Source organism: Elephantulus edwardii, unplaced genomic scaffold (assembly GCF_000299155.1).
Source record: "Elephantulus edwardii isolate Elephantulus edwardi_28Jun2011 unplaced genomic scaffold, EleEdw1.0 scaffold00212, whole genome shotgun sequence".
NCBI lineage: Eukaryota > Metazoa > Chordata > Mammalia > Macroscelidea > Macroscelididae > Elephantulus > Elephantulus edwardii.
The window spans coordinates 4,170,348-4,182,822 of NW_006399962.1; the positions used below are offsets into that span (position 1 = coordinate 4,170,348).

Sequence of the window (12,475 nt, forward strand, 5' to 3'; positions counted from 1 at the left end):
CAGTGATGCCTTATTGCCTTTCCCTTTATTCACTGCTTATGTAATTCTGAAAGGTTCTCTCTCTGAGCTTCTTCCAGTTATCCAGAGGGACATTAGACTGCATTTCACATGGGAACCAACACTGGACCCATTCCTTGTCTAGGCTTTGTGGCTTACTACCATAAGAAGCAGTTTTGCTGGGTGTGGAGGAAGCTACTCTGGTAGTGTCAAGAGTTCATGGGGTGTATCAGGTTCCCTCTTCACCTTAGCAGGACCTTGTCTGTTTTTTGGCACTAATGTTTGAGGTGAGTCACATGTAGAGAGGTCATTAGTAGGTGGTGACTGTCTAAGTCAAAATCTCACACTCTCCCACCCAGCCTCCAAGGTTTAACCTTCCTAGGAACAGCAAGGCAAATCCTGTGATGCCAGGTTGCCAGACATGTTACCAGAGGTAGAAGGCCCCTGCTAGGGATGCAGATTAATACTTAACATATTTTTATTTGTTTTATTAATTGATAATACATTTACAGTGGGCTTGAGCATGACAGATGATGAGGATGGCACAGGATAGGGTAAGTTCAGATCTGTTGTTATTGGGGTTACTAGGAGTTATAGTCAACTCATTGGCATCTAACAGCAGTAGTGCACTCACATGGTTTTGAAATTATAATGGTATTAGAAGATACACAATGAGAACTCTTCTTCCTATCCTTGCCTCTACCCTCTAATCTTACCATAAGTAAGTTTAGTTTTTTTTAATCTCTTGTGGGCCCTTCCATCATTATTTTTAGGCAGATGCAAGCAAGATTATTCATTTACAAGTATTTGTCTTAAACAAAAGGAAACCCATTCCATATACTACTTCATGGAGTGGTATGTTTAGCTAGGCTAGTCATGAAAGAACTGACAGCTGAGCTGAGACCTATGGCAGGTAAGTGATAAGAGACTGTTTGTGCCAAGATTTAGAGAAGGAGAATTTTAGGAAAAAGAAGACAGCAAAAGCAAAGGACCTAAAGCAGGAGTGAATTGTAGTTATGGAGCAAGAGAAAGCCATGGAGGCCCAGGTATTATGCTGACTCAGTATTTGTCTTATCTCACAGACTGTTTGTCATCTTGAGCATAAGAAACATATCTTAAATCTGGCTCTCATAATTCCTTGGTCACAGTAGAGTGTGTTTTGTGATGACCCAGGGATGTCTGGTTTGCAAGCTGCTCAGAGGTTTGATTGGTTTTGTGGAGTTATCATGGGAAGGCTCTTAGCGCTTGTTAATTCCCTTGTGCCTCTTTTCCCCTGCTCTCCCTTCTAGGCACCTCATTGTGAGCATGCTTTCTGCAATGCCTGCATCACCCAGTGGTTCTCTCAGCAGCAGACTTGTCCGGTGGACCGTAGTGTTGTGACGGTTGCCCACTTGCGCCCAGTACCTCGGATCATGCGGAACATGTTGTCAAAGCTGCAGATTGCCTGTGACAACGCTGTATTTGGCTGCAGTGCTGTTGTCCGGCTTGACAACCTCATGTCTCACCTTAGTGACTGTGAGCACAACCCGAAGAGGCCTGTGACCTGTGAACAGGGCTGTGGGTGAGATTCCTCTCTTCTTCCCCACATAGATAAGGGCCGCCCATTTATACCTCCATCTCTGAGCCTCTGCTCACACCTCAGGAGCTTTCTTATGCATGTGAATTTGGAGAATCCTGAGTATTCCTGGCCCCTAACCCAGAGTCCTCACCTTCTTTTTCAACTGTGATTATTTGGTTTTGCTTTAATAAAAGAAGGAACACCACAATTCAGCAATCTGTATAATAATAATAAATACTACTAATAATAAAAATTTCCTTTATTTTCCCCTTTCAGTCCCATACAAATTTCTGTGTCATATTTACTACTCTTATTTCTAGCTTTATCATATTTCCCTCTAACCTGTTTTTCCTTTCTGTGGGGTGTGAAATAATTTGATTAAATGCCTATAACTGGAGTTTTGAATCTAGAGCTTCTCAGGAGGAATGACTGAACAGGTAAAATCTGTATAGGAGGAAAGGAGAATGATGAAATAGATAAAGCACTGTGTTTTGAGGAGAAAGAAGCTCAGAGGAAACTGATAGCAGAGTAGTGAGGAGGGTGTTTGTTTGGAGAAGATAGTAATGAGAATAGCAGGACAGAAACATATAATGAAACTTAGACATTTTGGAGGGGAGAATGCCCAGTCAGTGGGATTCTACTAAATTTGCCCATGTTTCATTCAACGTCCCTATTCTGCTTTTCCTCACCCTGGGCTGCAGCCTGGAGATGCCCAAAGATGAGCTGCCAAACCACAACTGCATTAAGCACCTGCGCTCAGTGGTCCAGCAGCAGCAGACACGTATCGGAGAGTTGGAGAAGACGTCAGCTGAACACAAACACCAGCTGGCAGAGCAGGTAGGATCCAGAGAAGAGAGGAAAACGTGTCCCTAATACGCAGATAACTGTGTGCCTGTGGGTGGTAAACACAAGTTGTCAGGACATAGACTGTACTTAAGCTTATTATTTTGTCTGAGTGAACACTGGCTGTGATTTTTCAGGAAGTCAAATTAGAATCCTCTTTTATTTTCTTACAGTCTGATTGTTCTTCAGATCTCTCAGTGCCTCCATTTGCAGATAAGGATTTGGTTTTGCTTTGCTGTCTGCTCTAACAATCCTCCTTGGTTCTGTTACCCTCCAACAGAAACGAGACATCCAGCTGCTTAAGGCATACATTCGAGCGATCCGTAGTGTCAACCCCAACCTTCAGAACCTGGAGGAGACAATTGAATACAACGAGATTCTAGAGTGAGTGTCACTCAGGACGTGGAGTCACTCACTCCACATACTGGCCTGAAAGGAGGAAGAGCAGGGGAGTGGAGAAGGAGGGAAGTAAGAGAAGTAGCTGGACCACTGCTTCTCAGATGATGGGATGAAGGCAGGGGCAGAGAAGAGGCTAATCAGTCCCAGTATGGGATTTCATATTCATTTGGGTGGATGGAAAGGAAAGCCAGCCCAAGGATGCAATTTATTCATAATTAGGTGAGTACCCACCGTGTCTAAAGCCCTATATTAAAGGTTGTAAAGTGCTAGGAGGGCAAAAAAGAAATAGAAGGTATTATCCCTGTCTTCAGGTAGCTTACAGTCCAAAGAAGACGAGACAGAGTGCAAATCCAGGAAAGTGATCTAAAATTCAGCAAAAACAAGCGAAGTAAACCAGTGAAGTCTTAAGATCCCTTTCAGTTCTGGAGTCCTATACAGTTCATAGACTAAACTGTAAGTGTGAAACTATTCACATAAGGCAAATAGTGATGAGTGGGGCATAGTATAAAGGAACAGTTGATTCATTTAATAAACATTTATTGACCACTTAACCATGTGTCAGGCACTGTGGGTGCTTAAGTATTGGAATTACAAAGAAAAATAAGAAGGGCCTTACACTTTTGGAACTGAATCTGGTGAGTAATGATTTCTGTCAGACCAACCTAGGGAAAGAATTGGAGTGTCTGAGCCAATAGTAGAAAGAAGAATAGGGTTAACTTGAGTGCAGAGTGGGTGGTCATTCTGTTAAAAGAAACTCAGTGCAGAGAGAAGGGGTGCCGTTGAATGACCACCTGCAATCCCCTTCCACACAGGTGGGTGAACTCCCTGCGACCTGCAAGAGTGACCCGTTGGGGAGGGATGATCTCAACTCCAGATGCCGTGCTACAGGCTGTCATCAAGCGCTCCCTGGTGGAGAGTGGCTGTCCTGCCTCTATTGTCAACGAGCTGATTGAAAATGCCCATGAGCGGAGCTGGCCACAGGGTCTGGCCACACTAGAGACCAGACAGATGAACCGGCGCTACTATGAGAACTATGTGGCCAAGCGCATCCCTGGCAAGCAAGCTGTTGTTGTGATGGCCTGCGAGAACCAGCACATGGGTGATGACATGGTACAGGAGCCAGGGCTTGTGATGATATTTGCTCATGGCGTGGAAGAGATATAGGAAATTGAAACATTCTATCAGGACAAGATGGAAACCAGAAAATCCTATCACTCAACCAGCTGGGCCCTGTGTCCCCCTCACTATCCTCATTCCAAACACTGTGGCCTATGGCGTAGCTCTCCCTGCTCTGGCACTGAAGGGTCCTAGGGCACGTAGGAGACTCAGATTCCCTCCTTCTGCCATATTTCTTCCCCTAAAAATGTCTGTAAATGCTCAGTCTGGTTAGGAGGGTCCTTACCTCCCTGTTTTCCTGCCTAGGATCTGGTTCCAGATATTTTCAGAAAGCACAAAGAGATCTGTTACCCCTTCCCCCTCCAGAGGATGCACAGAGTGGGAAATCTGTACTCAGTCCCCTCCTTCAAAAACAGAATCTGAGCAGGCAGGCCTGTTGACTCAAGGCAATGTTTAGGGGGGCATCTCTGAGAAGTGGAGATCTTGAATATATGGTAAGGAACCAAAACCCTAGAAATAGGCCAGATAGTACTTGGCCATCACTTACTATCTCCCTTAGGGGAAGAAGAACCAATCAGTGTCCTTGTTCACCGTAAAGGTGTCGGTGCCTGCTGGTGTACAGATTGGGATACCAAACATTTCCAGATGAGCTCTTCTACATTTTTTCATAATTTGGTAATGACAGAAGAGAGTAAGGGTGAGTCTGCTGTGGTTGACAGCAAAGAGCTGCTCCCTGGCTTTTGCTGCTGAAGTAGAATAGGCACGGCCCCTGGTGGCACAGTCAGCAATAGCCCCACAGACCTCTCCACCCCTGTGACTGTAGTTATTTTGATAATTTCCTTGGCCATTGTTTATAGCTCACTGCTGCCCCCTTACCCCCACCCCATCTCCAGACACACTTTTTTAAAGAGTGGCCTGGCTATTGTACTCCATTTTCCAGCCCAGCCACATTGTTGGAAATTTAATTTATTTACTTTTTTTTTTTTAAAGAAAGAAAAAAGGAAAAAAAAATCAACAAAACTTAAAACTTCTTTTGCTCTTCCTGTTGTGGGGGATTCTGCATAGGGTGGGACAGGGATAGGGGTCTGTTTTATACTTATCTTTTTCAGCACAGTCTTTGACTTTACTGTAGGAAGTGTCAAGGGAATCCTTGACTGAACAATTATTGATGGTGGCTCTGAACCATGGTAACCCTGTCTGAGATGAGGACAGTCCTCTACCACAGGGATGGAGGGATGGATGTATCAGCTCAGCATTGATGCCAGTGCTCTGTGAACTTTACTCCAGTCCTCCCAGAGCTTCATCCTAAAGCTCTGGGTTTAGAGTATTAATTTTTAAGGCAGGCCCTCCCTCTTCCTTCCAGATAGATAGCAGAGTTCTAAGCCTCACCAGGCATGATGAGATAGAAAGTGTATCTCTGGTCACTTGTAAAGGCAGGCTGTGTTCTTGCCTCACCTGTGCCCCCTCAGCACTTCAGTCCCATTTCCAGCTACGCAGTGCAGACTGTTATTCATCTGGTGACTGGAAAAGGAAGGGGAAGGATAAGGGCTCATGATTAATATGCAGGTGGGAGTGAGGTTGGATTAACTGGAAGGTTCTCTACCACACCATAGCCGTTTCTTCCCTCTTGTTTTATTCCAGGCCAGCTAGCTGTAGATCTGAGTAATTGAGGAATGGCTTCACTGGGATTAGGGTGAAGGAATACAGCTTGAGGGGATTAGGGAACAGTCATATCCTCCGGCGCTAGGACATTGTGCTCAGGAATTTAAAAACGCTGCTATACTCAGTGTGGACTATGTCTTTCTCACTCCTCTGCTCCTGCCTGCCTTACCCGCTGTGAATTCTCATATCCTCAGCTTCAGAGCCCTGAAGCTCAGTAAATATTTCCCTACCCTTTGCACTAGTGTCTTTTCCAGGTTGCTGGTTGTGTTGTATGTGTTACTCCATGGTGTTGACTACACTACTAATAAACCTTTTACTCAATTCAATTCTTAATTCCACATCCCTTTCCTTGTAAAGGTTTCTCCTGATTTGGTCTTTCTCACTTTAATTCCCTTTATTTCTTTCTTGTTTTGTAAACTACCCTTGTCTTGGAACTAACCTACATTTTAGAAAGATACTTCCCTTGGAGTAATGTGTGCTCTGCATCTCCACTGCCCTGATTACCCTCCTACATCCTTCCTGTCTCTTGTTCTGTAGCCTCCAAAATGCTTTCTTCAGTGATCTCAATTGTGTTTTTACCAAAGCCTGCCTTTACCCCAGATGCTGTGGCTCCCATAAGCACCTTTGCTTCCAAATGTAAGGTTCCATCTCATTCACAGAAACCCAAACTGTCTCCTGTGAACACAAATGTGAGGTAGGAAGCTTGAAATCTGTACCTGCTGTGGCTGTTGGACTTTGGTAAAATAAACCCCTTTCATAGCCATTTGTCCCCCATTTCTCTGCTGTCCTCATCCCTTGAATTGTGTTTTAAATTTGTGCATTTATTGTGCTCAAAACCAATCTCAACTCATAGCAAGCTTACAGGACCGTGAAGAACTGCCCATAGGGTTTCCAAGGCAGTAAACCTTTAGGGAAGTAATTGCCATTATCTTTGCTCTGCCATAATTGGCAAGTCTAAACTGTTTTTGGTTAATAGCTGAGCATTTAACTACTGCATGGCTAGGGCTCCATATTTTTGTGTGGTTAATGTAAGTTTAGTAATGTATACTTTTGAGTTGAAACCAACTCAGAGCTATTATTCCAGTGGATTTTCAGAGGCTGTAAGTCACACAGGAGGAGACTGTCTGTCTGTCTCTTGCAGAGCAGCTGGTGGATTTGAATTGTGTGCCTTTGGGTTGGCAGCACAGCTCTTTACCACTAGGCCATCTGACCTCCTTATGGATATTCTAGGAGGTTTGGTTTATTTTTTTAAAAAGGCATTTTGCATTCACTGTTACCCACTATACTTGCACATACAAGGAATGGTTATAAAATAATAATGAACACACCAGCAGTATGTACCATAAGAGCATAGGCAAAATGTCATGAAAGGGGCCAAATCCTCCTTTTGGGGTAAATTTTGAGTTCTGGAAACAATCAAATGTCTATTCTCAAATTACTCATTAAGAGAGATTTTGGCAGGGAGAAAAGTGCAACAATGAATGAATGGAAATCCAGAATCTCTGTAAATGTTCATTAAAATGAATAAAATTTAAAAAGAAGGCAATAAAAAAAGAAGAAAAATCTTTTTTGAAAAAGAAGATATTTTGAGAGGTTCTTTGCTGGTACCTTCCGTCAAAGAATTTACTCTCTAGTGGTTAAAAGAATATAATTTGTTATTGCTGTCCAGTTCACTCGAACTCATTGTTCAGTGTACAACAGACAAACATTGCCCAATTCTGCATCATCCTCACAATCTCCAATGTGCTTAACTCCAAAGTACTTCAATTAACCCATCTCATCAGGAGTTTCCTTCTCCATCGAGGACCCTCTGCTTTCCAAGCATGGTGTCTTTTTCCAAGGATTACCCCTCCTAATGTATGCACAAAGCATGTGATAGGAAGTCTCACCTTCTTGGCTTTAAGGAGCACCCTGGCGACACTGCTTCCAAGACAGCTTTCTTTGTTCTTTTAGCAAGCCATGATATGTTCAACACACAATTCTTCACCAACACCACAATTTAAAGGCATCAATTCTTGTTGGGTCTTATTTATTGTGTAGCTTTCATATGCATATGAAGCAATTGAAAATACCATGGATCAGACCAGGTGCATCTTAGTCTTTGAACTGACAGCCTTGTTCTTTAGCACTCTGTAAAAGTAGTCCTTGACAGAGATTTGCCCAACCCAATGGACAGGAATAAAGAAAGTATAATGAATATGCTGAGTTTATAAGTGTTATGAGTAGAGAAGATATAAAGACTTTGATTCTGATGGGTATCAGAAAAGAGTTTTCAGAAGCAGTGTTTTATTGTAATTCAGAAGTTGACAAAACTAAATTATGGCTTACAACTGCTGTCTGCTTTTGTAAATTTTTACTGAAACACAGTTATGCTCATTTGTGTATGAGTGGTATTTTGTGTTAGGACTGCAGAGCTGAAATAATTTCAACAGAACTAGGGCTCAAAAAGCCTAAAATGTTCCTTGTATAACTCTTTACAGAAAGTTTGTTAACTCATTTTAGCATTTTGAGGTGAAGAAAATTAAGTGGCATGGAGAGAGTAAACTTTTAACTTCAGTAGATATATAAAAAAATGAGAACATTTTTTCACATTGCTAAAATAACAAAGGCTTAAAATTAACCCCAGTATTCTAATACAGATCCCATAGTCACATTTCCCCAACCCCAGAAAAATACTTTGTAGCTAGTTTTTGTGTACACCTGGAAAATGGATGGTGTTTATGGTTGTGTCTCTTAAACTGTCCTTTATTCTGGATTCCTGGACTATATTTTTGTATTAACACTAATTTGAAGAGATCAGGCAGTTGGAGAATTTCTTTTTAATTTGACATGTTCTACAGTGATCTCTAGCTCCTGTTTTTTACTATAAACAAAATTAGATTTAAAGTCTTAAAAAGATTAAAATTAAACCATTCTGGGGCTTGAACACATGTGCCATCAAGTTAGAACTGACTTGTATGTGATCAGCAGGCTTTCAGAGGCAGAAAATTGCACAAGAGTAGATTGCACATCTTCCTCAGAATGGATTCAAACCACTTACCTTTGGGTTGACACAGCTCCTTACCACTAGTACATCAGCTGCATAGTAGGGGTGTTTATGGGAGGTTGCAAAAGAATTTATAACCTCTGTTGTGGTTGCGTTCATAGCATGAATAAAAAGCAGAAGTGAAGAATTAAGATAATAGTGTAATCCAGAACACACTTTATTGAAATAATGGCAAATGAGACTAGGAATAATTTGGGAACCTATTCTTGGAAGGCCTTGGAATGCATAGCAGGGAATTTGGACTTTTAATTTTGCAAGTAGGTTTTGAGATGGTGTCACTGCAAAGAGTAAGAAATTGGTGGCAGTAGTATCAAATAAGCTTTGCAGTAATTCATGCAAGAGAGAACTTGAATAATAGGGCAGAAAAGGATAAAAAATGGGTCTGGGGAATGGTAGATTACATGGATTGGATTTACTCAGGCAACAATTACAGCACTCTTCATATTCTGGACATGGTGCCAGGCATTTCATATAACAAGCAAATCACTGATAATGAGTCTTTGAAGAAACTTGCAGAGTAAGACAGTAAGGTGATACATTTGATAAATACAGGGGGACAAGGAAGAAAGTGGTTAACTTCTTGATAGGATACAGGAAATCAGTGGAGCTGCTTTCTGAACAAATCAGTACATAGGTAATAACGTAAACTGAGCATTTATTTGTTCTGAGCCAGACATCATTCTAAATATTCAATCATCCCAACAGCTTTTTTTAGATGAAATCCTGACAACCATTCCAGAGCCTTAGCTTCTACCTTCTGTTTATAATAATGGGCACATAACCAATGACAGATTACTGGTGAAGACTGATGTTTTTAGTCAATGTACACGAGAAGATGCTATTATTGACCTGATAGGAGGAGTAGTAACAAGTGCTGGTAATTAATTAATGAGCTTATTTAGAAACCACAGAGTAGAAAACGTTCCCACATGCAAGTGTTGAGCCAGCAATGTAACTTAGGAAATAGCTACAACTAACAATGTGGAATTGAGAGCCTTCTGCCCAAAGATTATCCAGAAACTCAAGAAGTTACTATAATCATTAAAGGAAGAAGAAGGCTAAGGCTAGACCCTTGGGTTTCTAGAAGTAACCTAGAAAATTAGATGTATGATAAAGCTACCTAATGCTTCAAGGGTTATTATGTTTGATTGTATGTAATTGTGAAGTATTGAGTCATTTACCAGTGGCTCACTGAAGGAGTCCCAGAAATGTTTTGAGTAATGACATCATTCCCTAGAATGTTGAGATAATTTCATTTCCAAATCCTCTGATAATTTGCTTTGCTGGGAAAACTGCAGAAATCCAGCATCTTAAAATTTAGGAAAATTCAACAGCTTGGAAGGGGATATGTACCCTGTGTTGGATTCCCCTCATGGTAGCATCTTCCCCCCACCCCCACCTCAAACTCTCATGTTAGACTCTTCATATTGGTCATTAAAAAGACATGCATGATTATATGGCTCTCTTACTGGAAAGAATTAGGTGGGAAATGTCTGTGTGTCTGTAAAATGCACATAACAATCCTAAAGAGAAACTTTCCTTAACCCCTTAAAACTGATTGTATTACCACATCACTGCCAAACTACTAAAACTCATAGCCCAATCAAGTCAGTGCACAACACTAATCACAGTAAGGTGTATTAAAAGGAATTTGTGTTCACTTGGGGAATTGAAGTTCCTAGGCAGAGAATACTCCTAGGAGAATTGATGCCTTTGAGCTGTGGTGTTGGAGAATATTAAATATACCATGGACTACTAAAAGAATGAACAGTTTCATCCTAGAGTGGGGTAAACCAGGCTGCTCCTTGGAGGCAAGGATTCTGAAGCTTCATCTGACATACTTTTGGACATGTTGCAAGGTGAGATCAGTCCTTGGAGAGGGACATCATGCTTGGAGGGTGGAGGGACAGCACAGGAGAGGAAGACTCCATGAGATGGCTTCATTCAGTGACTGGGGAAATGGGGGTCGGTGTGTCAGAGACAATAAGATTGGCACAGGATAGAGCAGGGTTAGGGCTGTTGTATATGGGGTCACTGAGTCATAGGCGACTTGATGGCACATAAGGACAGGCAGAGGAATAATGGAATCAGTATAGTAATCATACCAGTTCATCATGTAGGATGGGTTGAAGTGATGAAATTGGAACACCTTTAAAGGTTAATGTAACAAAGGTAAGTTAATAGGAAAAGATGGAGGAAGCAAAAATTGGTAAATAAGTATATAAGAAAAAATGTCATAATTCTTAAGGAATTGAGAAGAATAGTTTGAGCAGAAATAGAAACACTGAGACTGTGGGAGAGGAAGAGAGGTTTTGTTTTTAGGTGACAACGCTCTAGTTGCTAGACTCATTGTAAAGAAAAATGATACAATGGAAGAAATTATCCAACAGTACTATTAACCTCATACACAAGTAAAATATTGTTAAAGATAATTCAAAAGCAGCTGCAACAGTATAGCTGATGAGAACTGCCAGAAAGTCAAGTTGGAATCAGAAGACAACATGGAACCAGAAATAATCATTGCTAATGTCAGATGGATCTTGGTTGAAAAGACCACCACCAGAAGAAAATGTTTACCTGAGTTTTATTGGCTGTGCAAAGGCATTTGACTTTGTGGGTCATAAATTATCGGTAAGATTGTTAGGTGGTGTCAAGTTGAATACATAGCGAGCCTGTGAACAACAGATCTGAACCCTGTCCTAACCTGTGCCGTCGTCATGTGTCCTGCACACTAGAGTCCATTGCGGCAGTGTGTCAATTCACGATTGAGGGTTTTTCACTGATTCTCCACCTTTCCAAGCATCCTGTCCCTCTCCAAGGAACACCCCTCCTAGTAACATGCCTGAAATATGTGAGGCGAACCTTCAACGTCTTTGCCTCCTAACATTGTCTGAACTTTCTCCAAGACACATTTGTTTTCTTGGCAATCCATGGGATATCCAGTACTCTTCTCCAACACCACACCTCAAATGTATCAGTAATTTCAATAATTCTCTGTCATCCATATTCATTGTCCATGGAAAGTGATCAGAAAGACCATGGCCGGAATCAGGTAACGGAGAATGAATTCCAGAACATTTAATTGTGCTTATGTGAAACCAGTGCATAGACCAAGGAGTTGTTCAAATAGAAAAAAGGGATATTCCAGAGTGTAGGAATCAGTAAAAGTAAAAAAAGTGAAGAGGACTTGAAACAAAAATCCTCACTGGATTAACAATATAATAAAAATATTTACATTTTCAGGGATTTAATTTTGCTTGGATCAACACCCATGGAGGCAGCAGTTGTAAAAAGTCAAATGACAGGGAGCTCTGGTGGTCTACTGGCAAGAAGCTGCATTGCAATCCCAGAGGTATGCAGTTCAAATCCACCAGATGCTCTGCTGGAGAAGGAGGGGCAGTTTCCTCCTGTACCAATCATATTCAATTTGGTGGTACACACACAAAAATAATTAAAAAAAAATAAAACTTTTTAAAAAGTCAAATGACATCACATTGGGCTTATCTGTCACAAGCACCTGTTTTTTTTTGTTTGTTTGTTTTTTATTATTAAATTTTATTAGTTTTAATGAACATTTACAGGGATTTTGGGTTTTCTTTTTTTTTTTATTTTATTATTTTTGTGTGCGTGTACCATCAAATCAGATCTGACTGGTACAGGAGGAGATTGCTCCTCCTTCCCCGGCAGAGCATCTGTTGGATTCGAACCGTGCACCTCTGGAATTGTAGTTGCAGCTTCTTGCCACTAGGCCACCAGAGCTCCCCTGGATTTTGGGTTTTCATTCCTTCATTGCTGCACCATTCTCTCTACCCTCCTCCCCAGTTTGTTCTTCTTCCCCGCCATCCGAATGTCTG

The 12,475-nt window shown here is 41.4% G+C and overlaps 1 protein-coding gene across 1 annotated transcript in view; it reads left to right on the forward strand.

Annotated features, from left to right (window-relative positions):
* RNF41 (ring finger protein 41) overlaps positions 1-3,961 on the forward strand; it is a 30,242-nt gene extending 26,281 nt beyond the window's left edge. The window contains exons 3-6 of the mRNA XM_006897633.1: positions 1,287-1,558; positions 2,257-2,392; positions 2,679-2,782; positions 3,610-3,961. Coding sequence (XP_006897695.1) covers positions 1,287-1,558; positions 2,257-2,392; positions 2,679-2,782; positions 3,610-3,961 — 864 coding nt within the window. The remainder of the gene's footprint in view (positions 1-1,286; positions 1,559-2,256; positions 2,393-2,678; positions 2,783-3,609) is intronic.
* The last annotated feature ends 8,514 nt before the right edge of the window (positions 3,962-12,475 follow it).